Source organism: Sporothrix schenckii (genome assembly GCF_000961545.1).
Source record: "Sporothrix schenckii 1099-18 chromosome Unknown Cont44, whole genome shotgun sequence".
Classification (NCBI taxonomy): Eukaryota; Fungi; Ascomycota; class Sordariomycetes; order Ophiostomatales; family Ophiostomataceae; genus Sporothrix; species Sporothrix schenckii.
Window position 1 is genome coordinate 4,630,795 of NW_015971145.1, and position 25,881 is coordinate 4,656,675.

The following is a 25,881-nucleotide window of genomic DNA, read 5'->3' on the forward strand; positions in this document are numbered from 1 at the left end:
GATATTTGCAAGGAGCCTGGAGCTATGGCGTTGGGGTTGGTCGTCTGGCTACTTTCGCCGTCATATGTCGGATCGTGGAACGAGACATGCGAAACAGAGTCGTCAAAACGCCACCGTAAATACAGAGGGTACAAGTGAAGGTAATTGCAAGGCTAGATCATGGGCCGAGCGAGAGGAGGGGGGTTATATAAAGGATTCCATAGGATATGCCGCAAACGAAAGAAAGAGGAGAAAGCGAGTGTCTACCAAAGTAGTATAGTGACTGGGAGGGGGGGGGGTTCCAAAACGAGATGGGAGGGTGGAAAGGAGGAGGAGTGGTGTTGCATGAGAGGAGGTGGAAGAAAAAGGGGGGGGGGGGGTAAAAACTGGCCTAGAAGCTGAAAGGGAATACTTCCTAGCCTGTCAATGGTAGGTGAGTTGATCACTAGTTGCTCATTGGTAAGGGCGGGAGGGCCAGGAGACGGATGTGGAAGGAACAAGAGAGGGGGGGGGTCCTTGCCCTGGCTTAAGGCGCTTGCCCTGGAGGTCCATCCAAACCGTGCCCGGGTGTTGGGTGTATGTTTCCGTTCTTTCCTCCGCCTCCCAAACTCGTCACCCATCACTTTTCCTTTTCCTAACACGTCCGACATTTGCCCCCCTCCTGCGCACAGTCCGTGAAGCTAGTCAGAAAAGGACAAAATTTGAGCTTCATCAAGCGATGAAATCAAACATCAAGTTCCGGTACCTGTTGTTCCTGCGCCTGAAATAGGGTGCGGAGGCATGGGGAGTTGGCAGTGCGACTTGCCCTACCTGCTCAAACCAAAGTTCCTCAACGATATGGGTGACTACGTTCACGAGTCTAGAGTGCCTGTCAGTCTTTGTCTAGATTCTGCATGCCGCTCCATTTGTCTTATGCAGGACGCTGGATGTAGAATATCCTCACAAGTTTCGTTTTCAGTATTGTGCACGTGACACTCACATGACGATGCTCCATGTGTGATCATCCAAGTTTGGTCTTATCACAGCATTACTTGTGCAGTCATATCGCGTATTGGATGGATCATCATGGTTGGCACTACAAACTATGTTTCATGCATATATCGTTTGATTAAAGCTTTCAGTATCTATGGCATCTCATTTCGCATCGTTTGAAAAGAATGCAGGTCTTTCCTCCAAAACCACCGTCTAAACCGTACCAGCTGAACAATGAGTTTGCCTTTTTGCCTGGAACGCCAACTTTTGAGCTTGCAGCCTGACCCCCCCGGATAAAGACAATTGGACTCTTCTCGTCGGATACAAAGCGTCTGAGGAGACAGGGACTTATAAAACAAAGCAGGGACCAATAACGAACTCCACTTCGCAATGAGAACATCCTTCACTTGTAAATGGTGAGCAAAGGGAAAGAAAACCAAGAGCAATTGAAAGACAATTGCAATGCAAGAACTTCGCAACAAGTAAGAAAATAGACGTCGTTCATCATAAACGCCATAGCCGTGGCTGCACCGCGGCCTCTGGCCGTGCTATTATGCATGCGTCGTGGGCGCCATGTCCAGGGGCTTGCAGGTGCAATGAGCCTCCCACTCCCAGGCCAAAAAGCTCCAGTTTAGCTCACGTCGCCAGAAGAGGCCAAGACCATGGGTGCTTCCGCCTGCGCCATCCATATCCGTGCCAGTCTGGGTATCGGTCGAATAGGGCACGTCGGGTGTCGAGCTCGGCACCAAGGTTCGGTCTTCGGCGCTGAGTCCACCAGTCAGAGGCATGCGGTTGGCAAAGACGACCTTGCCCATGCGGGAATGGAGAATCGCCATCGAGCACATAGTGCAGGGCTCATGCGTGACGTAGAGCTCAAGGCCATGGCACAGATAGCCGTCCGGCGTCGGGTGTTCTTCCATAAAGACGCGTTCCTCCTCTTCCAGCAGCGGCTTATCCTTGAATACCTCAAACTCCAATCGCTGCCGATGGCCAGCGTGCCCTCGGTCACGACCGCGACTCAGCCGGTCTCGCACACGATCCTGTACTTCGTTATGCACCTGACATACGACTACGTCCTCGGTGGCTGCCGGAGGTGTTACTTCCATGCTGTCAACGCTGCTCTCGGCGTTGTGGATAGCACCATTGTCGCTGGTCGGAACCACCACGGGCGGCACGGACGCACTTTTCGACGGTGGCTCGTTCTCGTTGGTGGTGGTGGTGGTGGTGGTGACGCTAGCATTACTTGACACACTCTTTCTTCTCTGGCTCTTTTTCTCGGCGCGAACCAGCTTCTGTGCCACCATGCTGATGGCACGGAGGACAGCATGGGCCATCGGGTTGCCCGTCTTGGACGACTTGTGCTGGTGTTGCCAGCGGGCATCGCCGGCAACGGCCACCAGACGCGGTCCATCGTCTCCACGGTAGACGATACAGGCACCCATGGCTTCACCAAGGCCGGTTTCCTTTGACTTGACGGCCATTTCGTTCGCCAGGGCCATCCAGATCGGGGCGTCGTCCACAATCTCATCGGTAGCGCGGATCACCAGGCTAGGATGTGGTCCCAAAGGGTTGTTCTTTCTGTACATGGTTGGCCAGAACTGGCTGGTCCACAAAGCGGCTTGGATTTGCGATGTTGGGGCCAGGAGCGGTACTGGGATGGATGCAATGAAGACGCCTTCTTCGAACCCGTCCACCTTGGACAATGCCTCTGCCATTTCTTTTTGCGATAGAGTGGCTTCCAGGCCCAAAAGAACATAAACCCAATTCGACTTGCCGGTGTGAATCTGTTTGCTCGCAGCCGTGTCGTTCATGAACTGGGTCTTGAGGTGCGCTGGAAGATCCATAGGCTTCGCACACCGCCGCAAATGAGGCATGCCCTTAACAATTTCCTCAGGAAGCAGGTCACGTAGGAGGCTAAATCGTACAACGCGAGTTAGGAATCTCTATTCGGCAGACTACAAAATAACAGACAAACAAACGACAGTCGTTGGAATGGGAATGCACCTACTTGATGACTGCACTTGTAGAGCGGATGGGCGTCCGGGTTATCAGAACTTGTCCGCACTGGTGATCGTCACGCAGCTCAAGAGTCGTTTTGAGTGGGATTAGGACGCCATCTTCAATGTGCTCCGGAATGAGGCTCTTAGTGACGGGCTCCTGGCCCTCAATAATCTCGCTCAGTTTCGCGCGGCAGTTCATTTTAGCAAGCTCAAACTTTTTGGTAGTGTCGACAAGGGGCTCCAATTGCTTTTTATGAGGTTTCGCAGTGTCTGTGTCCGCTTCAATATCAGTCTCAGCGCCGGTGCTTCCGTCTCTCTTTCGCTTCCGGCCGTCACCGTCGCCGATGCTATTCAAGTCGTCGTCTCCGTGCCCCCCCTTTTCGATATGCTTGCTCTGCTTTTCCAGCATTCACACGTCGGGGGAAAAAAAGCAGCCCAGGCAGGCGAGTCAGAGAAGCAAAGTGATGAAAGAAAGAGTGAAATGACACCTTAAAGGCAACTGACAAGAAAAAGGAAGGGAAGAAGCAGATGAGAGTTCAAAATAGCGACACCCAGTCAAGGCGGTCGGCCTGGAGACGATGGCCACACGCACGCAGTGTTCAGGATGAAGAAAGGATCGCCGAGAAAGAGTTCCTAAATCTTGGACATGGCGGTTGCCTCTTGGCTCAGACTTGTGGGATACTTTCGTGGGCCGTTGACGTTGTCGGCAGGGCCAGCTGACACAGACTAGGCGGTAACCCAAACCCTGAGGCAGCAGGTGCCAACGATGTAGTTGTAGCAGGAACCGGAAGGATCAAACTGCGTACAACGCAATTAGAGGAAATATGAAAAGATCGTGACGAGGTGGAGCGTGCCTTCTTTCCGTTCCTGTATGTGATAAAATCTGGGTGGCTTCCAGTTCTAAATCTCACTGCTGTCGGTGGATTTTTTTTTTTGCCGCGTGGAAGCGTTGATCGGGGAAATCGCAGGTCATGCCTTGTTATGTGTAAATACTGTATGAGAGAGTGCAAGAGTGGAAGGAGCGATTGTGCACGAGGTCGATTCAGTCAGGAAGGTGCGAGTGGCAGAAGGTATCAAAAGGAGAAGGAGCATTCGCTGTGAACCTCGTCACAATGAATTTTTTCCCACTATTGGTAGCTTTGCGCAAAGCAGAAATAAAAGTGGGCCATATCAACCGGACAGCAAACACAACATCCTTCCTGCGCTTTCGGCAGTCGAGTAATAAGGTTGCCCTTTGTTACACATGATTTAGAATCATGATACGATATGGCGCTCATATTGCAATTGCCTTGGATGCTCTGTGGTGACGACTCTCTTGAAGTTCGGTTAAATAAGAGCCGAATGAAAGTCTCAGCCTCGGACCTCTACGGTGAATTTAAGACTTACCAATTATTTTAGCGCCTGTCAACGCGAGGCTGAGGCTGTCGATCTTAGGTTGCATTTGTTCATGCGACTCATGTCTGTCGGTTTGCTCAGCAAGCCTCCTTACGAGAGCCTTCCGCCGTAACATAAATACTAGAGTTTCTGCGCTCTGGTAAGGCTATCCTGCCTTTCACGTACATAATTTCAAGTAAGTCTTCTTATTGTTGTTGAAAATAATTCCTCGAGTGAGCCAAGCTTCACAGTTTCGTTATCTCAGTCTTTCCTATCATTTCCCCCTTTGTCTCTTTACCTGAGTATTAGAAAATGCGTCTGATAATAAAAACATCCTACTGTGGTTATGGAACCCTGAGCTGGACTCAACCTTGCCCCTGATTTTAAAGCATCTTTCTGAGGATGGCATTCCGGGTTTGACGATTAATATGGTACAAATTCCCGAGCTTGTCTTGGCTCTACGACGCAAGGATCTGCTGAGTGGCCTTTTCTTCCTACGCGAGCCAAGTAAATATGTCTCTTGGCTTGTGCTGAGCACTTTGTGCTACTCTGAAGATATCCGAACTGGGAAACCTAAGCACTCTTTCGCCAAGGGGATCTCCGGCAAACTGATAGCGATGCATGCGGCGTGTTTGCAGGATGCCCAGTACAAGTGCTGCAGCGCTTCGATCGTAAAAGACTTGTGCTGCATGTTTGCAAACCTACCTTATCAGCAAAGTAAGGCGAACGGCCGTAGCATGGTGGGACCACTGCAAGGCTTGGCTGGTATCTTTTTGAGATACGAGGATACCAAACCAACGGGGCAAATAGCGCGTGGAAGAGGCCGAATGGGATATTTATGAAATGTGATGGCGTGGGAAACAGTATGCATGCTCCTTGCCGATTTATGTAGCATAACTTACCAGACCTATGGCTAGCTTCGAAAAGCCCACGTTCGGGGGTACAATAAGCCAGCTATTGGCTCATGTCACCACGTCTGATGCATATCTCTAGGCGACCAAATAAGTGCAGTCTGAGCGGTGCCTATCGTGAGACGCCTGCGATCTCCATCAGGCGGGCCGAGCTTTCAAAGGGTGGTGTGTACTGTTTGTGGAACACTACACAATCTCTTGCATGATGTGCCTGTTCATGTGATTGTGGGCGCTCTTTCAGTTGGGTGGGATGCAACCTGGCTCGTCTTGTAAGCTGCAACGTGCCCCAAAAGGGCCTCTATCATTTAAACTAGAAGCTATATCCGGGCTGCCAAGCATAGTTTATATCACTTCTTTATTCCGCGCAGTTGTGCAGGTGTGTTTGAATGGGGAGTTACCCAGCGTAATGTAACGCAGGTAGCTCCAGAACAGGAATCTGACGAGCGGCGTGGGGGCACTGACCGGAACTGAACATCACGTATGGACGGAGGAGAGAGAGGCGAAGCTCATGCAATGCTCCTGTCGCATTCACAGCATTCGCGTTGCCTCTCGCCAGAAGCAACTTCATGCCACCGATCACCTTCGCATTCAACACGGACATGAAAAGTTATGTCTCATTCATCACCGCCTCTCGTTCAAGGGAAAGCAAATGGGATACGCTGAACGGAAGAGTCGGAAAGCGCCCAAAAGGCCGCACGTAACGACGAAAATAGGGCTCTGAGGCTTGGACGTATATACAAATGTCCCTTGTTCAACGGCACTAAGCAGGCCATCTTGTGCTCACCTGCTGCGCGACGTCAGTTTGTTGAAAGCAGTGCGGTGCAACATATATCGCCGTCTTAGATGGTGTAAACAGTCGTCACCAAGATTATCTTTTCTCGCCTAAGTTTAGAAACTCGCTTGCCTGGGGCGGATCGCCAAGAATTGTAAGTTTTACTTCGCAATGGAAGAGGCATTTGAGGCGGGCTTCCCGGAGATCCGAGAACGAGGCTCACTGAAGCTGTCGCGTGCTGGCGTAGGACTTTCTCCGCGCAATTCGGACAAACGAAGTTGTAACTAAACCACCATTAGGGAAACGCGGCGTATGCCAGGGCGTCGCGACGCACCGCTACAGCACTTGCCCCGAACATAACTCCGGTGACACTTGCGGGAGCATAATGGCAGCCTGTGAGGAATAAGCAACAGCTTCAGATGCAAGTGGGCTCGCGCCTCCTGTGGAACAAATACCAGCGGGTGGACTTCGGTTGTCCAGTATCACTTTGTCGGTTCATCCTGATTCATAATATTGCTACTTCCCCAATCGGCAGTGGTAGGTCTAACGTGGTTCCTGCTTTGTCTTCCCAGTGCTTGCCCAGGGCCACCTTCCCAACTTCGTATTTTACAGAAGGTGCAACATTTCCCACAGCGGCAAGTCCTCTTCGGCACGTTTTTAGGTTCCTTGTCTCTGGACGGCGGGCGTTCCTTCCTTGACTTGGCTAGGCCAGCAACTTTTCTCCTCTTTTGTGCCTTTTCCTGTCGTTTTGGGCAGTCGTTGGCCATCTCTTGCCGACCGCATAGCGTTCCATCAAAACGAAGCCCTCCATCCTTCACTCTGTTCTTCTGTCACACTTTCTTCCATGCCTCTGTGACCTTCCTCCTTAGCGGCCCTCGCGGCCCTAAATGTCTCGTCCAAAAAGGCGCTAATTGATTTAGCCTTTCCCAACAAGCAGAAAAGAGCCATCGCGCCCTCCGAACTTCGCAGATGTCTGTGAATTTTAGCCACGGAGCAAGTTGTCCCGTTGGAGCATCAGCCGCTTGTCGCTGGCAGAACCCTGAGGATGGGGAATAGAAGAGGTTGAGACGCCAATCCTCCCCCTGTCTCCAATTCTCCGCATCACTCACCACACCTCCGGCGCCACTGACACACAGAAGCGCCGACGGACAACAGACACCGAAACAGCGAGACTGAAAGAGAGTAGCGGTCCACTGAAGGAAGCTAGAGGCAATTCTACCGTCCTACGTATTTGTACGTCGTATTTTTCAGTGTAAATATACTGTGTGAGCTTGGCGGGGAAACTGCCACTTCTTTCTTCTTTCGTGCGACGCCGTTCACGGCAGGCGCGAACCAAGCGGGAGGCAAGTTTCTCCAAAACTAAAATGTAAGGTGAGGTTTAAAAAATAAAAAAGTAAAGGAAGCGAGCGCTTCGCATTACGGTGTAAGGACTTTTGTAATCTAGTGTGACACCCATTTCTTACGGGGCTTTTGTCAAAAGGCGTTATTTGCGAGATTGCCGCAAAGGTTGCTTCTACGCTGATTCCTGATCTTTTCTGGGCAGGTCTGCCGTCTTGCCATTATCTGTCCGTTGCTATTTCCCGTTCTGTTCTCATTGCGACGTCCGATCTTGCCTTCTTTGTCTGTTGTGTCTTGGTTTTATACAGGGCACTTTCCCTCAACCGTCCCTGCAAATTCAAAGTCACCTCTGCTGCGCAACGCTCTTGCCAAAAATTCAAAAGTCCTTCCTCGCTACCCCAACAAAACCGCCCAAAGGAGAACATGAGACACTGCGAATAACACACGCGAAACCCACGACAAAGACGAACATCAGCCGAAACCATCAGTCTCACTGCCCGACACTGAACGAAAAGAAGTCTCCAGCGGGAGAAAGAGCAACAGCTGTGGTTATCCGGACTTGAATTCCTCTCTTGCCTCTTTCCTATCCCTCTCGCATTGATCGGCCTCTGTCCTGCATACTTTCCCTTTGCGTCGCCTGGCGAAACCGGAAACCGACTTTTGGGGAAGTGGCGTACTTGCCTTCTCTCTCTTATTTCTCTTTCCCTCCCAGCAATCAGCCAAACCGTCCTAGTCAAGGCAGGAACGAGAGTATGTATCTCGCCTTCTGTCTTTCCTTCTCAACCAACTTTGCCTGTTTTTTTTAACCATCTTCCCTGCTGGACATCCCAATTGTCGCTCCCTCTTTTTTCTTCTTCCATCATTTTCTCGCGTCTCGGATTTTGTGTCCCTCCCTACCGCCCTCATTCGTCCCCTCTATCGCAGGCCAATCGCCTCATGCGCGAATACCAAGTACAAAACTCCAATACCTAATACTAATGCTTGTCGCTTGCCCAGGCCTTTAGCACCATTTAAAACCGGCTTCCCCCCCACTGGACGTTGCATCCACTGAGCCACAGTTCCTGCCGCCCGCTCGGATCAGACTCCACTGCAAGCAGCTCTCCATTGCGACCGCCCCACCCACGCCCGTGGCCTTGTGTGTCCTACGTCTCTCAGGCGCACATCACGCCCAGACAACTCAACATTCCTCCGCCACAGCGCTCTTCATTTCGCTGAATTGCACCGACTCTCCAGCACTAGCAAAAGTTCAGCGGAGACTTGCATTGACCAGTGCCAAATGCGCTCCTAACCAGTTGACAAAAAGGATTGACAAAAAAAATCTCTTGGAGACGACCATCGACGACGCGATAGAAAGCTGGGTCGAGCAACCACATCGACTCCAGGCCCACGCTCCCGGCCGCTGCGGCGGCTGACGTCCCTGAACTTCCGCGGACAGTCTTTGTTCGGATTTGAGGCCAGGAGAAGGCCCGTCTCTCCACTACCTGCCATCCAGGATTTCCTGTGACTCAGCCTTGGGGCTCTGACGCTGTCTTTGCGCTGGCTCTATGGCGGCCACATTTTCAGCTCCTCCTTTTGTCTCTGACCAGACAGGCCAGAATCAGAATACAGGTTCGCCAGACCACCCCATACCTCTTTTTCTCTGTTTCCGTCAATTTTCTGTCTCCCCTGTCACTTGTGTCGAAGTCGTTGAAAGACCGTTGTTTCTTTGTTTATTACTTCCTTCTTCCTCCTAATCTTCTCTCTCCCCCGTCCGGTCTCCCCTTTCTTTCCTCCACTTCACCAATCGACTCATGTTATGCTGTAGTTGTCCCCAACATCGATTCACAGCACGTTTATCCCCAACGAGCAAAGTCCTGTCGTACTCTTGGTCTTTCGTCTTACAGGGGCAGGCGCGTCTGCATCTCACTCTTGACATATAACCCACCTTGCCCGCGTCGCCTCATTGCCACAAATCTTCAAGCTACACCGCACACTTTTTACTTTCAACCACAATTCCTGCGTCGCATTCGTGCCTTTGTGTAGCTACTGAAAACCCAGTCTGCTGACTTGCGCGCCGTCGACTCTCGCTTTGTCGACTTTCAGACCAACTTCGCAGAAAACAATCCCAGCAATCTTCGCTGGCAAAGCTTGTCATGAGCACGCATCTAGCTTCAGCTACGAACTCAACTTCCTCCACTTCCTCGTCTCCCAAACTTCGCCAAACAGAACACCCGCCAATTCCTCAACCTCACGGACAAGATGGCCATCTTCTACCTCCTCCACAGGCCTCTCTCGCCCATGCGCTGAAGTCCCTGAACAACGGCACCACCGACTCGCTCCCACCACCAAGCAACATTAATGGTACCGCTGGACCTCCAACCAGCAGGCCAAACATCCCACATTATGAATCACCCTACGCACGGAGCAATGCTTCGACCGCTCCTGGGTCACCGAGAATGTACGTGCCAACAGCCTCGTTGCATGGGAACAGTCCACTTCACACCCATACATTGTTTACGTCACCTTGCTTTTCTTTCTTCCCACACACGCTGCTCGCAGAGCAAATGTTCGCACCCCTGTGGTATTCTATTTTTGCCAACTTTACGTCGACTGTGGAGTGCTTCTGGGGAGGCGTTGTAAAAACAACCCTGCCAGCCTGCGTACGACGACCCGCATCCAGCGTTTTATTTCCTGCTGACACACTACGTCATAGTCCTCCGCTGAGACAGAACTCGGGCAGCCACACGCCGCGAGTCCGGCCACATGCGACGTCCTTGAACATCCCGGGCATGACCCGGTCCAAAGTCTCGCCCGATGGCCGCATCCCCGACCGTGATGTTGCCGCGAAGCTGGTCATCATCATGGTCGGCTTGCCTGCACGAGGTAAATCGTACATTACAAAGAAGATTCAGCGATACCTTTCATGGCAACAGCACAACACGCGCATTTTCAACGTTGGAAATCGGAGACGCATTGCCGCCGGAGTTATGCCTCCATCCTCTTCCTCGCCCAGAGGCAGGTCGCTGCCTACCTCCCAGCACCGTCAGTCGCTCCTCAACCCTAACGGACAGGCGGATGGCCCCGTTCAGGAGGCTGCGTCGATTTTGTTAAATGGCACTCATGCTGTTCAAATCGAGGAGCCCACGACGTTCGATCTCAACGGCTCTGCCGAAACTGCAGGCACTCAAGGCGATCAGCAAAACCACATGGACCAGTCCGCCAAGTTCTTTGATCCGAAAAACGAGACTGCATCCAAGATTCGGGAACAGGTCGCTCTGGAGACTCTCGACGAGCTCATTGACTATCTGCTCAACGGAAACGGATCTGTTGGTGTCTTGGATGCCACAAATAGCACCATTCATCGGCGGACGCTTTTGGTTGATCGCATCAAACGGCGGGAGCCAAAACTGAACATTCTGTTTATTGAGAGTATCTGCAACGACGAAAATGTGAGTTGTGCGAATTGTTTCCACCAAAAAAAAATTTCAGCGGACTACTAACAGTGGTACCCTTGCAGTTGTTGGAGGCAAATATGCGTCTCAAGCTCTCGGGCCCTGACTACAAGAACAAGGACCCTGTGCAGTCTCTGGAAGACTTCAAGGCCCGTGTCAAGGCCTACGAGAGTGCATACGAGCCAGTCGGTGAATACGAGGAAAAGCACGACTGGCAATACATTCAGGTAAGCCAATCATCCACAACCTATGATCTTTCGCGAAGCACCCTTCTTGACTAACACCAGTGCCACTTGCTAAATAGATCATTGATGTGGGACGAAAAATTGTCCACCACCGCCTCAGAGGCTTCTTGGCCAGCGGCATTGCGTCCTACTTGACAACGTTCAATTTGTCTCCAAGACAAATTTGGATCACAAGACACGGCCAGAGCCTGGATAATGTCGCAGGCAAGCTCGGTGGTAACTCGGATCTCACCGAACGAGGCCATTATTACGGGATGGCGCTGTACAACTTTATCACGGCAAAACGGAAAGAATGGGTCGTGGAACAGGAAAATAAAATTGCCCGCGCCTCTTTCCCACCGCAGCCTGGAGATCACACGCCCCCATATCCCGAGTTCAATCAAGACCTTGAGGAAAAGAACTTTTGCGTCTGGACATCAATGCTGAAGCGCAGCGGAGAAACGGCCGAGTACTTTGAGGCCGACGACGATTATGATGTCAAGGCGTGGGAGATGCTCAACGAACTGAATGCTGGCACGTTCGAGGGCATGACATATGAAGAGATTGCGACAAAGCACCCGGACGAGTACGAAAAGCGTCAGCACGACAAACTGCAATACATCTACCCAGGTGTCGGTGGCGAAGGGTATTTACAAGTCATCAACCGGCTGCGCGATATGGTTCGGGAGGTCGAGCGTGTCTCAGATCACGTTTTGATTATCAGCCACCGCTCTGTGTGCCGCGTCTTGATGGCCTATTTCATGGATCTCACGCGCGAGGACATCGCGGACCTGGATGTCCCTCTGGGGATGCTTTTTGCCATTCACCCAAAGCCATATGGTATTGAGTTCCACGCGTATCGTTACAACGAGCCCCAGGGCTGGTTTGATGAGGTCCGGGACTACAAGCCACAGAAAACGCTTGACCGAAACAACTGAACGCAAGCTTGGCCTTCAAGCGACCATTTACCAGCACCGTCCCATCACGACACGCCAACCACAACGCTAACACCAAGCTTGTGCTCAGCACTTGTATGAGCTATGCATTTTATGAAAACGTCCCACATAACACGACATGCTGGCAAGCAATGCTCAAATTTTGCCTTTGCTATCCAACGCTTCTTACCTCCTTTTTTGCTTCTTATTGCAGCCTTTTTGTTTGTTTCTTCTGCATTTGCCTTTTAAGTTTTACCGATGTTCTGTTATGAGAGTTCTACGGTTATGGGGATTTTGCTTAATATTACAGCTCAAAGCTATGCAGCGACAAAGATAGGCGCAAACGGCGTTCATAGGCTGTCTCAAATGCAAACAACAATGCAATTTTTTTTGGACATCAGACATATCTAATTGTACTTTTGGATTTGAAATGATTATGAAACTTTTGGACGCCAACGCTTGGCAGCTTGGGCCCCACAGATGCATCCTGCGTATAATACTGACCAAGACTAGACGTGGCTGGGCTTGCTAACGGCAATAAATAACACTGAGCTCTCCAAAACTAGTTCCGATCGCCACAGCTGAGAGGCCAGCAAAAATGAAGGCCAAAGCTTAAAAACATTGAAAGAACAGGGCAACACATCTAAGCAGCAAGCCAAGACCGTTCGACCATGCGCCGGCATTTTTCTTGTTTTTCCCTTTATAACAGGGTCTAGAAGCAGTCTCTTTTTTTACATCTCTCGTCTTTTAGTATTTTCCATACTTCGAGGCACCCGACGGTCTTTCTTCCAACGCCATTTCCACACCAGGGCTTTCGTTTCGCATCTACGCGTTTTGCACGGCGCAGATTGAGATACGAGCGCCAAGACCAAACTTGCCAATCCAGACTGCGGAATACGAAAAACAACAACGACAACAACTTCTTCCACCGAAAAAACGGCAAACGGCGCGGCTTGTCGTTGTCTTTAGCTCGAGGAACGAGTCCAATCGTAGCACAACGGCCTCCCCAGCTTCCACGAATCATTCGCGCTCCTTTCGGCCACACAATGAGCAGCGGAGACGGTCCACATGGCGACTCTTCGACGCCGTCGCCAACGTTGGGCGTAAACGCACCGCCCTCGTCCTTAGGGGCCGAAGCATCGACGCCAGCCGATGCTGTTTCCGGTTCCGTCCCCGCCAGTCGCACGACATCGCACAATGGCGGCGACAGGCGCACGCGCCGTCGGGGGCCCAGGCCTGGACGCCGCCGCAAGCCCCAGGAGTTTCTTATGCCGGACGGGCGGCGCGTGCTGGTGGCGCTGCCCGAAGACGTGGACGCGCTGCGCGACAAGTACGCGGGCGTGATGCGTGAAGCCGCGCAGGACGGTGGCGAGGGCGCCCCGCAGGTCGAGGTGGTCGTGCACGGCTCGCAGGAACACAAGCAGTACTTGGAGGAGTGCCAGGCGCACCACCGGTCCCAGCGTGACACGCTCAGGGCCAAGTACGGGCCCGAGATGCTAGCGGAGTGGGACCGCGTCACGGCCGACTTCAACAACGTGTCGACGGAGCTCGAGAAACTGGCAGACCACTCCGCGAGCCTGGGCCACAACTTTTCCAAATTTGGGTACAGCGCGACGCTGCGGACGTTTGGCGGTGACGCGGGCTACGGCGGCCACGGCGGCGGCGGCGGCGGCGGTGGTGGTGGTCACGGAGGTTCCAGTGGCAGCAGCAGCCGCCGAGGCAGCGAGGTGGGCTCGAGCGCCGACAGCATCGCCTCGGGCACGGACGACGACGACGACGATAGCGGCAGCGGCGGCGACGACGGTGGCAAGAGCGGCGTGCCGGTGTGGCATAACCAGAACAACGGCCAAATCATGCAGCTGTTCAAGCGGCCCATCGTCAAACAGTATTTCCATCGCGGGCTGCTCTGGCGGGCGAGCGAGGAGACGTCGGTGCAGAGTTTCGAGCTGTTCTTTGACCTGCTCTACGTCGGTATCATTGCGGTCAACGGCGACCACGCAGCTGAGTCGGCCGACGGGTTCGAGCTGCTGCGTTTCCTGGTGACGTTCTGCCTGAGCTGGAAGATCTGGAGCGACGTGACGCAGCTTGTCAGCTGGTTCTCGACCAACGACGTCGTGCAGCGCGTGGAGATTCTGTTCTTGTTTGCGTGCCTGCTGGGCGTCACGGTCAACATGGTGCAGACCTTCTACGGCTGGGGCTCCTCGGGCGAGGCGAGCAGCGCACCGACTGCTGAGCCGGCGGCCGGCGGGGGTGCTGCCGAGCACAGCCTGCTGTTCCGACGCGAAGAACCAGCGACGGCAAGCACGAGCGAGGCCTTCTTGGCCGACACGTACCCGGCGCTGGCTGCATACTATGTGACGGCGCGGCTGTTCATGGCGCTGTACTGCTTTGTGACGGGTCTTCTCGTGCCGCTGGTGCAGGGTACAATGTTCTGCCAGGTGGCGCTGATTGTGATCGGGGCGGCGCTGTGGATTGCGAGCATCCATTTGTCGATGCCGGTGCGGCTGGCGTGCGTGTTCGTGGCACTGGCGTTTGACCTGTTTGGTGGCAGCTTCGTGGTCGGCCTCTTCCGGTACGCTAACAGCCACAGCAAAACGCGGCTGGGACGGTACCTGATCAGCAAGGTATTTGACTTTTACCCGGCGATGAACATTGAGCACAAGGTCGAGCGGACCAATGCGTTTATTTCACTGGTGCTGGGCTACTCGGTGGTCGGGGTGCTGTACCAGAACAGCCACGGCTATGGCGTCAATGCGTTTTTGGGCAAAGCCGTGCTGGGACTGGTGCAGGCCTTCATCTTCAACTGGATCTACTTTGACATTGACTCCACCAACATCCACGTGCACGCGATCCGGCGGCGGGCCGAGACGGCGTACATTTGGCAGTACGCGCACTTGCTGTTCACGCTGGCGTTTATCCTGTCGTCGGCAGCGCTGACGCGGTTTGTGGTGGCGACGGATGTCGACAACGCGTCGATTGACTCGCTGACGGAAATGTACCAGGCGCGGTCGTCGCCGGAGCTGTCGCTGGGCTTGCGACTGTACTACAGCACGGGTCTGGGCGTGTCACTGTTTTCCATGACGCTGATCGCGCTGTGCCACCAGCACAAGATCCCGCCGACGGCGCGACTGCCCAAGTGGGCGCGAATGGCGAACCGGCTGGCGGTGTCGGCAATCTTCTGCGCGCTGCCGGCGGCACAGACGCTGTCGTCGCTGTCGGTGATGTCGATTGCGACGGGGCTGATTGCGTGGGTGCTGATTGTGGAGATTTATGGGCAGTCGTGTGTGGGGGACCGCCTGTTTGAGACGCGGGAGGCCGGCGATTACACGGCGCGGTGCAGCCAGCGGCGGCTGCGGAAAGCGCTACGGGACGCGGAACGGGAGCACCAAAAGGATGTGGAGGACGGCGGCCGCGACCAGCCGCAAATTGATGTCAATGTGCTGACACAGGGCCAAAAGCACGGCGCAATTTATATGGAGTAAGGAAGATTTTTATTTTATTTTTATTTTTTTAACTTTCTATAGTAAACAATGTAGGGGCAATTGGTATCATCTTTGGGAGTATATCCAGGGCAGGTCTAAAGCGCAAAAGAGAAGTCTAATCGTACATAAGAAAATAGAAAGAAATAGAACGAGAAGACAAAACAAAGAAACACGGAAATGGCAACAGACAGGTCCGGGTTCGTATCCCACCCGGTCCTTCCAACCCTCAAAAGGCAGCGCCGGCCTAAACAACGGCGGCAATCTCTGCATCTCTGCGACGGTCAAGCTCCTTCTTTAACATGCTAATGCAGCTCGCGACGGCGAGAGTGACGACCATGTCGCGGTTGGTCTGGCCGTCCAAGTCATGCGGCGGCGCCGTCTTGACATCGCCAAACTCTGCTTCCTTGGCAACCGACAACCACTCGTGCAGGTCGATCTGCAGGCGACCGCCGTTGCCGGCATCGTGTTTACTGGTGCCAGGCGTGCGCAGGGCGTTGCTGCGGATCAAGCGCGCCACGGGGCGGCGGACTTCGCGGGGCTTGCCAACAAAGGTGCTGCTGCTGGCGCCGCCGCCGTTGTTGTTGTTGTTGATCGAACCAAAGACCTGCGTGACACGCTCGAGGATCATGAGGCTGTTGATGGTGTTGTGCTTGACGATGTCCTTGTCGTTGGGCGACGCGCCATCATCGGCGGCGGCGGCGTCGATAAACTCCTGGGACAGGGCCTTGCGCTCGTCGCGGGTCGCGTAGCGCCACTCAAAGGTGCCGAGGCGCGAGCGCAGGACGCGGACGCGGTTGAAGATGGACTTGCCCGTGAACTCAAAATGGTCCCACGCGGTGCTGTCGTCGCCCACGGAGAGGGAAGAAGCGTGGTTGGGATCGAAGAGGGCAATGCGCGGCGGGCGGCCCGGGCCGACCCGGTAGACGGTTGTGCTCAGGACGCGGTGCTCGTCGGTACTGCTGCTGCCGCTGCTGCTGCCCGGCGCATCGTAGCTGCCGCCGGCAACGAGCGTGCACGAGTTGGAGCTGCGTTTCTCGCGGAGCGAAATGAAGACGGGCGGTCGGTTGTACATGGCGGTGCCGTCGTCGCTGTTGACCATGTAGACGTTGATCGGATCAGGGCGCGACATCCGGGCAAAATCGGAGCACACAGACTTGCCCTGTGTGTCGAGCTGCAGCTCCAGCGTGGGATGGAGGGCGACGCCCTCAAACGACATGCTTGGCGCGACGCTCTTGGCGCGAGCAGTGGACGCAGTCCCGTCGAGCTCATCGTAGGCGGGTGGGTTGTCGCCCTGCGCGCCAATGTCGTCGCCGTTGCTGCTGTTGCTGTCGCTGTCGGCGTCGCCGCCGCCCGCGTGCTTCTCGTATGGAGGCACGGTCTCGGTCTGGGCGAGAGTCGATAGAGACTCGGAGCTGCGCTTGTGGTTACGGTGGAGGAACGAGAACCGATGACGCTTCTCGTCGCTCGCGGCGGCCGATGGGACAAGGCTGGCCATTGTGGGACGCGGGGTGGAGGATCGAGGATGTTGGGGTGGGTGCTCGATCCAAGAAATGTGAACAAGATTTTGCGGTGTAGACTGAGTGCTGTGTTGTCGTAGTGTTGATGTTATTGACAATGAATATCTCCAACTCTAAAGCCGGGGCTCACGCCCTCTTTATAAGCTCGACGGTCGACAGCCTTCTTCGTTCCATGGATCCCAGCGTCGTGGTGATTGTTGGTTCTGTCGAGTCAATGCAAAAGCTTCTAGACCGTTTCGAGCAAAACAGCGCGCACTCCGACACTCAAACGGCAATGACAAACGCCCGACAGACTCAACGAAGCACCTGTGCTTTCTGCCCGCCGGCTACTCAGCCTTGCATGGTGCCTTGAAGCAGTGTAGAACGAACGAACGTCACAGAGCGCACCGTGGAACCTGATTGGGTTAGTTCGGTTCACTCTTTTCCTTTTCCAGCCATTGCAGGCCATTCAATGCGAGAAATACGATTGGGGAGTAGGCTAGCCAAGTAAAATTCGTTAGTGGGCATCTCAGGACGTTATGTGGCTGTGCGGTCATCGCCACTGGGACGTCTGCGCCTCGTCAGTTAGTACTGTGTCTAGTTTTATGGCTAATGGCTGCCTTCACGACGTCCCTATGCCTCACCAACATGTTTAAGGCATGACGTACTTTGACTTGTGATGAGTCCATGTTTTTTGCAGTAAGAAAAAGAAAATAATAATAATAATAAAAGAGGAAATCTCCTGTTCTGTAAAGGAAATTATGGAGAGTTCATGCCATTCATTTTTAAGAAAATAAGAATTGTAAATTAAATCACGAGTAAATAAACAAAACGTACATTTTCGGTCCTAAGAAAGACATAAACAGAACATTTATATCATAGTACTATTAGCAACTGTGACAAAGTCCATATAGTTCAATTTGACAACTATCAAGTTGTATCCCATACGTAGTCCACCAACAGACACGCGCTGTAGCCCTAGACTTAGATCGACGTCTGCTAGCGATCGTATCAAACACATTTGACCGGCTTAAGCTCACACATGGGCCATTCTGTCCCCGTGAAGAGAGTGCTGGAGAGCCCGGGCAGTAAATCGTAACATGTGTCATTTGCGGTTATGGCCCGTCGTGTATCATAGAAGCGTGCTACACATCCAAAAAAAGAGATCAAACAAACGGATCAAACAATACGCCACAAAAGTTATCACTGCTTGCCAAACGCACCCAGGTCCCGGTCCAGTTCCGACTCGACCCACATCGGCCACTTGTTGTAGGCCAGGTACTCGGGCTCCACCTGTCGGTTGAGGTGCTTCAGCCACCGGAAGATGCCCGGGTCCATGGAGCCGTCCACGTCCTTGACGCCGTCGACCTCAATGGACGGCACAGGCTTCCCCGCCGACCGTCCCTCGGCGCTCTCCATCCGCGACAGAGCCGTCGACACGACCTCCTCCTTGGAGGTGATGCGCGCCATGATCTGTTTGAGCGCAATCCAGTGCGTCGCCAACAGCACAAACACCTGCTTGTCGAGGTCAATGACCTGGCGGAACTGCTCGTGCGGCAGCTGCATCCACCATGCATAGTGCCGCGTCATGGCCGAGTACGCCTCCAGGGGCGACACCAGCAGCGCCTCGGCCATCTCCACGACCAGCTTCTGGTACGTCGTTGCCATGCTGTCGCCGGCGCAAAGCGGTGCAAGGTTCTGGCAGGCTGTAAGCGCGGCCATGCTCCACTGCCGGTCAATGGCCGACATGGGCTCGATCGCCGGCCGCAGCAGCTCGGCCTGGTCGTTGTTCAGCAGGTTGCGGAACATGATGCGTGCGCCCTTGAGGTACATCTGGATCGCGACCACAATGATGCCGCGGATAAACGTCATGTACTCGGCCATGCCGTCGTCGAGCGCCACCGACTGGAACGTCAGCGCAAAGCACGTCGCCATCAGCGCGTTGCCCTCCTCGAACATGGGCGTGCCGGGCGCGCTGGAGCCGCCGTGCAAGTCCCAGGGCTCGCCCGAGCTCGACCCGGACTGTCGTCGCGCCCCGCCGCCTTTCCCGCTACTCTCCTCACCCGTGCTGTGCGGCGACGCGGACCCGGAGCCACTGCGCTCGCCCACGGCCGGCTGTGACTGGGCGGCACCGGAATTGGGCCACTTCGGGACGGCAGCCAGCGTCCGCTTGATCGACCGGATGGCCTTGAGACGGTGGTCCATCGCGGCAGTCACGAGGCTGGGGTCGTCCCGCATGAGATCCGAAGCGGCCATGCCGAGCAGCGCGTGCATCAAATAGTCGTACTGTATTGTTAGTATGCGATAAGAAAAAATAGAAAAGAAAAGAAAAAAAAACAACAAAGCCAAAGCAAACGAGAACGAGGAAAAACGGCAACACACCGAATGTGAAAGGCAGGGAATCTCGTGCGTCCAGAGGGAGTGGTTCCCGAGGGGGTGGTGCGGGCTGCAGTGCAGCAAAAAGTGCTGGAAGAAGCGCATGTCCTGCAGACTGAAGAGCGGAATCTGGTGCTGTGGCTGGTGGTTGACGAGCGGCGCCACGGGGTACTCGCACTGCAGTCCCGTCTTGAGGCAGTGGCCGCAGGCTGGCCGCGTCTCCTGGCACTTGATGCGGCGGCGCTTGCAGTTGAAGCAGCCACGCCGCGACTTGGTGTGACCGCGGCGCTCGAGACGTTTGTTGTGGCTGCTGTTGCTGGCGGCTTCGCTGCCGCTCAGGTTGCCCTGCATGTGGTGATGGTGTTGCTGCTGCTGCGGCTGGTGGTGGTGGTGGGAGCGGGCGTGGTTGTTGCTGGCGAGGACCAACGTCTTGCCGGTCACCGACGGTGCCGAGATGGACAGGTTCCTTGCGTCGGGCGACGTGGTTCCCGGCACCAGCGGCATGGGCGAGAGGCGGCCCGGTGTGGTGGAAGCCGTACTCGCGCTGCCGCGCGGCAACATTGTGGAGCCGGTCGATGCGGCTGCCGTTGTCGATGATGCTGACGAGCCCAGGTGGAACGCGTGGGGTGTGGAGAAGTGCATGTCTTGGTCGACGACGTCGAAGCCGCCATGGCTGTGGCTGCGCAGACCACCGTCGCTCACGGTGCCTGGTGACGGGACGATATGTTGACGTTGTAGTTGCTGGTCCCTTTGTTGCTGTTGCTGCTGCTGCTGCTGTTGGGGCATATTGCCCATAACATCGCCTGGCGCCGGCATGAAGCCGTAAAAGTCAAAATCGGGGGCCGGAAGCGCCGCGTCGGCGGCGGCTTCCGGCTCGTCAAACATCAGGTGGCCGTAGTCCATGCTGGTTCCGGATACTGTGCGACTATGACGCGGTGGCGACACGAGGAGGTGAGGCGGCGTAGGCAACAAGGACGGAGGGGTAAGGTATGCGAAATCCATCAATAAAGGGGATGAGGAGAGAGCGGTGCCGTTGGAGGTGAGAGGTGAGGTCCGGGACGAGGATGCTGATGGAAGGGGGAAATCTCGTTGGAGAAAAGCTCGTTGGAGAATGAAGGAAGTAAGGTTGCCTTGTGGGCAGCCGCAAAGTGGGGAGGATTGAATTAAAGAAGGTCAAGATGAGGAAATGCAAAGCCAAGAGAGTGAGGTCAAAATAGACGACAAGAATGGTAAGAACGGGCAGTTGGCTGATCGGCAAAAAACGTCCGTCTCACGGTGTGCACGTCTGTTCTTTCTCGTTTCGACTTGTCTTCTTCTGCCTGGGCTTAAGATGGTGGGCAGGGAAGGTACGAATGTAGAATGTCGTAGCGGGCAAGAACGGCGCTACCAATGCCGCCCTGGTGGTTGTCGAGACTCAGGTTGGTCCACCGTTGGGACTGGAGCTGGCGGGTACCCCTTTTCGCATGCGTGCGGTTCGCGTCGCAAAGGCAGCTCTTCTTGGTATCGTACCTCTGGGCGCACGCTTGGATACAACTGTGACGGAACGCCCTGCGAGAAACATTCAATGCGGGCTTGGCTAGAGAGTAGACTGTTTTCTGGCGGCCTAGGTTGTGACGTCTGAGACTAGATAGAGCTGAAGAGAGAGTGGATTGTCAGATGTCGGATCGAACTTGGGCACTTGAATGCTGGGAGCCGAGGACCGACTTGCAGACAGATGGAAAGATGGATTTATGAATGGCGATGGTGCCGGACAGTGTCACGAATTTTATGTCGCTCCTTCTTGTTTTATGCCGCTTCGTTCTATGCCGCGACTTCCCACACTTGTTCTCAAAATAACACAGTTGAATCGCAGAGGGCGCGCCTTCGCAGGGCAGGAGCGATCGCGAGCGATACACATGTGCTCAGCCTCGCCCGGGACTGATGCGGCTCGGTGTCTCCTTGGCCATGGGGGGCTCCTGTCCCATTCTCCAGCGCGCTTGAGGCCCTATAGCACACCCTCCAAGAGCCGCACCCGAAGCCCCCAAATGTGAGACGGCCCTTTGGCAGTTCGGGGGCTATGCAGGTGGGCTGGGTCTGCAGGCCGTTGGCGCACTACGACTTTAAATTAGTGGGTTCTTGCCTTTTATGTGGTTCTAGTGGGCCTATGTGGAGTGGGGACTCTACAGAACTAAGCTGCGTCTTCTTTCGCGTCATTCATTCAATCTTTTATATGCCTGTGTGTCTGGTCTCGGGACGATCGTCCCTTGGGCGCTATGGTGGCACGTTTGGTTGGGTCTGGTGCTTTCTCGCTGCACGGTTGAGATAAAAACGAAAACGCAACGTCGCAATTTCCCTGTTGTGTGCCTCGTGTATTGTTTCCGGCGGGTGGTACTCTTTCCGCCAATTCCTTATCACGGTCCCTCGTCCCTTCCCTTCTCCTGAACGCCAGTGCCGGCGCGAAGGAACTCATGAGGACAACGGAAGGGAAAGGGGAAGGAAGGGGACGTCAGGGGCTCGTCGACGGAAGGAGTCAAGGAGATAAACTGGTAACGGTTTCTCCACATGTCGTTCGTAGATACGACGTAATATTCCGTACATACTCCTCCTGTGCAATTTGGTGCCATCTGGCGCATTTTCGTTCATTTTGGTGGCGGTTTTAAGCTTATCCCAGAAACCTCCTGACTCTTCTCTCATTGCATTTTGTTGTTTTCGCCCTCACTCACGCCCGTTTACTTTTCTTGGCTCGCCCGGGATGGCTTCCATTGGCGTTCCCGCAGTTCCAACTCATTTGTGGCGTCTCTTTCGAACATGGTTCGCCGCACCTCAAAGTCGAAGCACTGAGCGCAATACGGCCTGGCTGATGCTTGGCATGCGCTAATTGGACGACAGGCAACATTCTCTTTACTGAGTAGTGTTTTTTGGGTCGTTTCTGGGTTGTATTAGCTGTCGTTTTAGCTGAAGATCGGCGCTGCAAAGGGGCTAACCAGGGAAGAAGACGGTTGCCTAGGGCTGACAGACAGAACCGTTGCTTCATTCTCGCCCCTGTGTAGTGCGAAATCTGCCTTGAAAGGGGAGTTCCAGATGCCCAACACTGGCCTGCGGCAGAGTGAGAGACAGACGAATATCTCGCAATTGTCTCGAGTCTTTTAATTGTGTGATACATTGATACCCAGCAAGATCTGGTGGACGCACGAGTCAAGGAAGGAGCGCTGCAGACAATGTTAAAATAGGAAGGAGGCGACGCGATGCGATGCACGATAAACGAGCAATCGGACAGGCAAGAAGCAGGGCTGCTGGCCTGCTCCTTCCTGGCCAAGGCCCAAGGCCCAAGGCCCAGAACGAAGCCCGTCCAAAACCCCGCAAATTGGTAGCGCATCAACCAAATGTGACGATGCCAACGGCCACGCCGAACAACAATGTTAGTCAATCCAAGCCTGCCATGCCTCCACCCTTCACCCCTGCTCCAGCCCAATGTACTTACCGTATATCGACGGTGTACAGAATACATGAAGGTGCTGGCAACCCTTTTCATCACACAGAAGGCAGCGAAGGCGATCGACACCGGCGCAGCACTTCGCTCCATCCCCTATTTGCTTGCGATCGCCAGATGTTTCGCACAGACTCGCACGAATGAGAGATGTGTCAACGCCCAGCACTCTTTGAGTGCTATGTATGAGCTCTTTGTCGGTCGGCTGTTAATACGAGCAACCTGGTCCATGCTCCAGCATCTCCCACTGTGCCGGCCGGCAAGACCCAAAGGCCAACGTTAGCCAACCTGGACAAGAACGCCAACGAAGACGAGCGACAACGCAATGGCCGTCTCGTCCCCGTCCTTTCATTTCCCCTCGTTCTTACTCTAGTGCCACCCCGCCGGCCGTTCTCCGCTGTATCTATAAGTGCCACATACTGAGTAGACCACAAGCTCGCGGCAAGTTTCTAAAAACGGTACTAAGTACTTTAGTTATTTGAAATACTGGTAAGATGTCGTTTTCGTGGAGCGCTATGTCAAGTTATCTTGCATGACAATCAACACTTCTCCTCGACGACGTCTTGTTTCGGCTCCTCATATCGTCCACGGCGTACGGTTCACGAGCACGTGCCCTCACAGAATACTGATTCACGATGTTGTGTTTGTGCTTGGCCGAAACGCCCACGCTCAGACCGGAGGAGAAAACAATGGATGACGACACATTTCTTGGGCCATCCTTTTCTGCCTTACCAGGCGATTTCGGCTGACTTGGCGGAACACCAGAGAACCAATCGAGGGCCACCGCCAGCAGCCGCCAACAGGTACAATCCAAATTGGGAAAACAAAACAGTGTGATCCATGGTCCAACGGTTTGTTGCACCACGCATCACACCGTACCGCGACTTGAATGTTTGTCTGCGTCACTGTTTCAAGCATCTTTTGGAGTACAGAAGTGGATGCAACAGGGATCTTCGTCCTTTCTTTCCAGCACTTTGAAAGTCACTCTCTTGGATCGGCAGCTCCTGCGGTTTCGTTCCGCCCTTGCCATGACACTGCTAGACGGCTGGCAAACATTGCTCACTTCGGGTTGGGACAGCCCGACTCTTTGGGTTGCGTCTGCGCGTCAAAACCTGCCTGTGCTGGCGCCCCTGTTCCACCACCTGACGACTCAGACAACCCTTCCGTGGTCGGCGATCTCACCTCTCGCGCTGTCGGCCCCTGTCAGGCCCTCCTGGCCCTTTCCCGTGGAATTTGTACGCCGCGGAGTACGGATGTTTGGACCAACACTTCGTATTTTTAATCACTATCCCATCGAGTCGTCGAGCACGTTGAGTCGGCGTGTCGGCCATTTTGATTGGACAAAAGCTAGCCATTCCCTCCTCAAGGGACGACCATACTACGGCTAAAAAAAAAAAAAAAAAAAAAAAAAAACGACCCTACGGCGTTTATTCAATGTCCATGTACGCTGCAGGGGGCCGTAGAAAGGGGCAGCGTGATAATTGATCCTTGCCGTGCGCGCAAAACAAAGCAGCCAACAGGGGGAGCTGTCGAAAAGCGTGAATGTGCTCGGTAACACATCTTGGAATGTGCGAGAGTGAGAGTTGGAAGGACAAGAGCCACAAAAACAATAAAAAAGCCCTCGAAAATCTATGGGGAGTTTCAAAAGCATTGGAAAGGAAAAAGGGGAAAAGGCCGGAGCAGAGAAGAAGAAGAAGAAGAAAAAAGAATCCTTCGCTTACTGTGTGCTCTGGCTGGCCCCTTGTTGACAACTGACGTCGGCATACTGTGCCGTGTTGCCAAAGGATGGTAGCTGCTTCTCTTTCTGTGATGCGCATCCGCCAGTTCTTTTGTCAAGAACAACCACGGCCCTCCGTGACCATAAATAGGTCGTGGTAGCGTGGCAGCGTGCCAGAGACATAAATAGGAGTGCCAAATGGCTAAACGGGAGGGTGGGCAGTGAGATTGAGAGCTGCCCAGTATCAGACGTACGGATACGCATTGTGCGAGAGAGTCCCAATGTCCAAGTCTCTACGCTGCGCCTCACCCATTTCCTCTTCAAATGTTGCAGATTCTTCATCATTTTGTAATATCACGATACCTACTTTGTCTTCTTTTTTGCACTTTCGATCTCAGGTCTATCTGTGACTCGCTTTTCTGTTCTTCCTCGTGTCGTTGAATTGGATGTGCTGCGCCTTCTATCTAGTCAGTCACATACACAGAGAGAGACAAGGTATGGCGTGATTGCGTCACTGGTTGTCTGACCAAGACAAGCGCCGAGGACAATGATGTTTTGACGGGGAGACGGTCATGTCGTCTCACGTATTCGGCGACCTGCATCACTCGATGCGAAGGCATAGTGTGCTATTTTCAAACCTCCTCGAGACTGTCTGCTCTTGGCTTTGAGGCCAGACTTCAGAAGATGTGCTTTCTGGAACAGGTAACCAGAGTACGATATGCTTGTTTGAGGCCGTGAATGTGCAGCAAAATCGAAGGATAGCATCCTCTGGACGGAAACAACGTGAAAGCTCAAGAGCTGCTGAAGAGCTGAGACGACTCCGTGGCGTCTAGGGTGGCAGCGATCGAGTGGTTATTGTCATCGGGCGCTTAGAAAACGAAGAGCTGAGAAGAGAGCTGATACCCGCGGTTTGATCCATGGTGACGTCGGGCATGGATGGTGGAAGGGCGAGACATGACTGAAGACGGAGGTGACGAGGCGAACCGACGTGACCTGGACACTGACGAAGGACGTGTGATGTGCATTAAGAGGAGGCTCGAAGCTGTTCGTTTCTATTTTGTAGTCCTGTGTGATGTTGCCGACTGGGCATCGATCTTGGCATGCTCTGGATGATTGCTGCTTTCTCACGATTTGGTGATGATGGCCTCTGGCGCCACTTCAAACAGGTACCTATTGTTCGCGTGCCATTCCATTTGTTTACTCTTAATAGGGAATGGAGTATGTAATGAACGTTACCTGCCTATGGCATAATGCATTAATGCTATAACTGATTGTATCGCAGCTTGTCGCATGGACAGGTTGACAATGGAGGCGTGTAGTAGATTTGTATTGCATGTTTGACATCTCCTTGGGATGCGCTGCACTGCAGAAACGGGCGCGCTATGACTACCGTGAATGACACGTACGA

At 53.9% G+C, this 25,881-nt stretch overlaps 5 protein-coding genes across 5 annotated transcripts; 2 read left to right on the forward strand and 3 right to left on the reverse strand.

Annotated features, from left to right (window-relative positions):
- Positions 1-1,502: 1,502 nt before the first annotated feature.
- Positions 1,503-3,360, reverse strand: SPSK_08888 (uncharacterized protein; the record flags this gene model as incomplete). Its single annotated transcript, XM_016735474.1, has 2 exons — positions 1,503-2,865; positions 2,960-3,360. The coding sequence occupies 2 exons, from the start codon at positions 3,358-3,360 to the stop codon at positions 1,503-1,505; spliced, it is 1,764 nt and encodes a 587-aa protein (XP_016588208.1).
- A 6,118-nt stretch (positions 3,361-9,478) lies between these two features.
- On the forward strand, positions 9,479-11,939 carry SPSK_08612 (6-phosphofructo-2-kinase; the record flags this gene model as incomplete). Its single annotated transcript, XM_016735204.1, has 4 exons — positions 9,479-9,783; positions 10,039-10,774; positions 10,843-11,004; positions 11,082-11,939. 4 exons carry the CDS (start codon positions 9,479-9,481, stop codon positions 11,937-11,939), a joined length of 2,061 nt encoding a protein of 686 aa, XP_016588209.1.
- Positions 11,940-12,982: 1,043 nt separating this feature from the next.
- SPSK_08619 (uncharacterized protein) lies at positions 12,983-15,418 on the forward strand (the record flags this gene model as incomplete). Its single annotated transcript, XM_016735211.1, has 1 exon — positions 12,983-15,418. One exon carries the CDS (start codon positions 12,983-12,985, stop codon positions 15,416-15,418), a length of 2,436 nt encoding a protein of 811 aa, XP_016588210.1.
- A 244-nt stretch (positions 15,419-15,662) lies between these two features.
- Positions 15,663-16,913, reverse strand: SPSK_09341 (uncharacterized protein; the record flags this gene model as incomplete). The annotated part of the gene is made up of 1 exon (XM_016735915.1): positions 15,663-16,913. One exon carries the CDS (start codon positions 16,911-16,913, stop codon positions 15,663-15,665), a length of 1,251 nt encoding a protein of 416 aa, XP_016588211.1.
- Positions 16,914-18,117: 1,204 nt separating this feature from the next.
- Positions 18,118-20,193, reverse strand: SPSK_08762 (c6 zinc finger domain containing protein; the record flags this gene model as incomplete). The annotated part of the gene is made up of 2 exons (XM_016735350.1): positions 18,118-19,200; positions 19,297-20,193. 2 exons carry the CDS (start codon positions 20,191-20,193, stop codon positions 18,118-18,120), a joined length of 1,980 nt encoding a protein of 659 aa, XP_016588212.1.
- Positions 20,194-25,881: the final 5,688 nt, after the last annotated feature.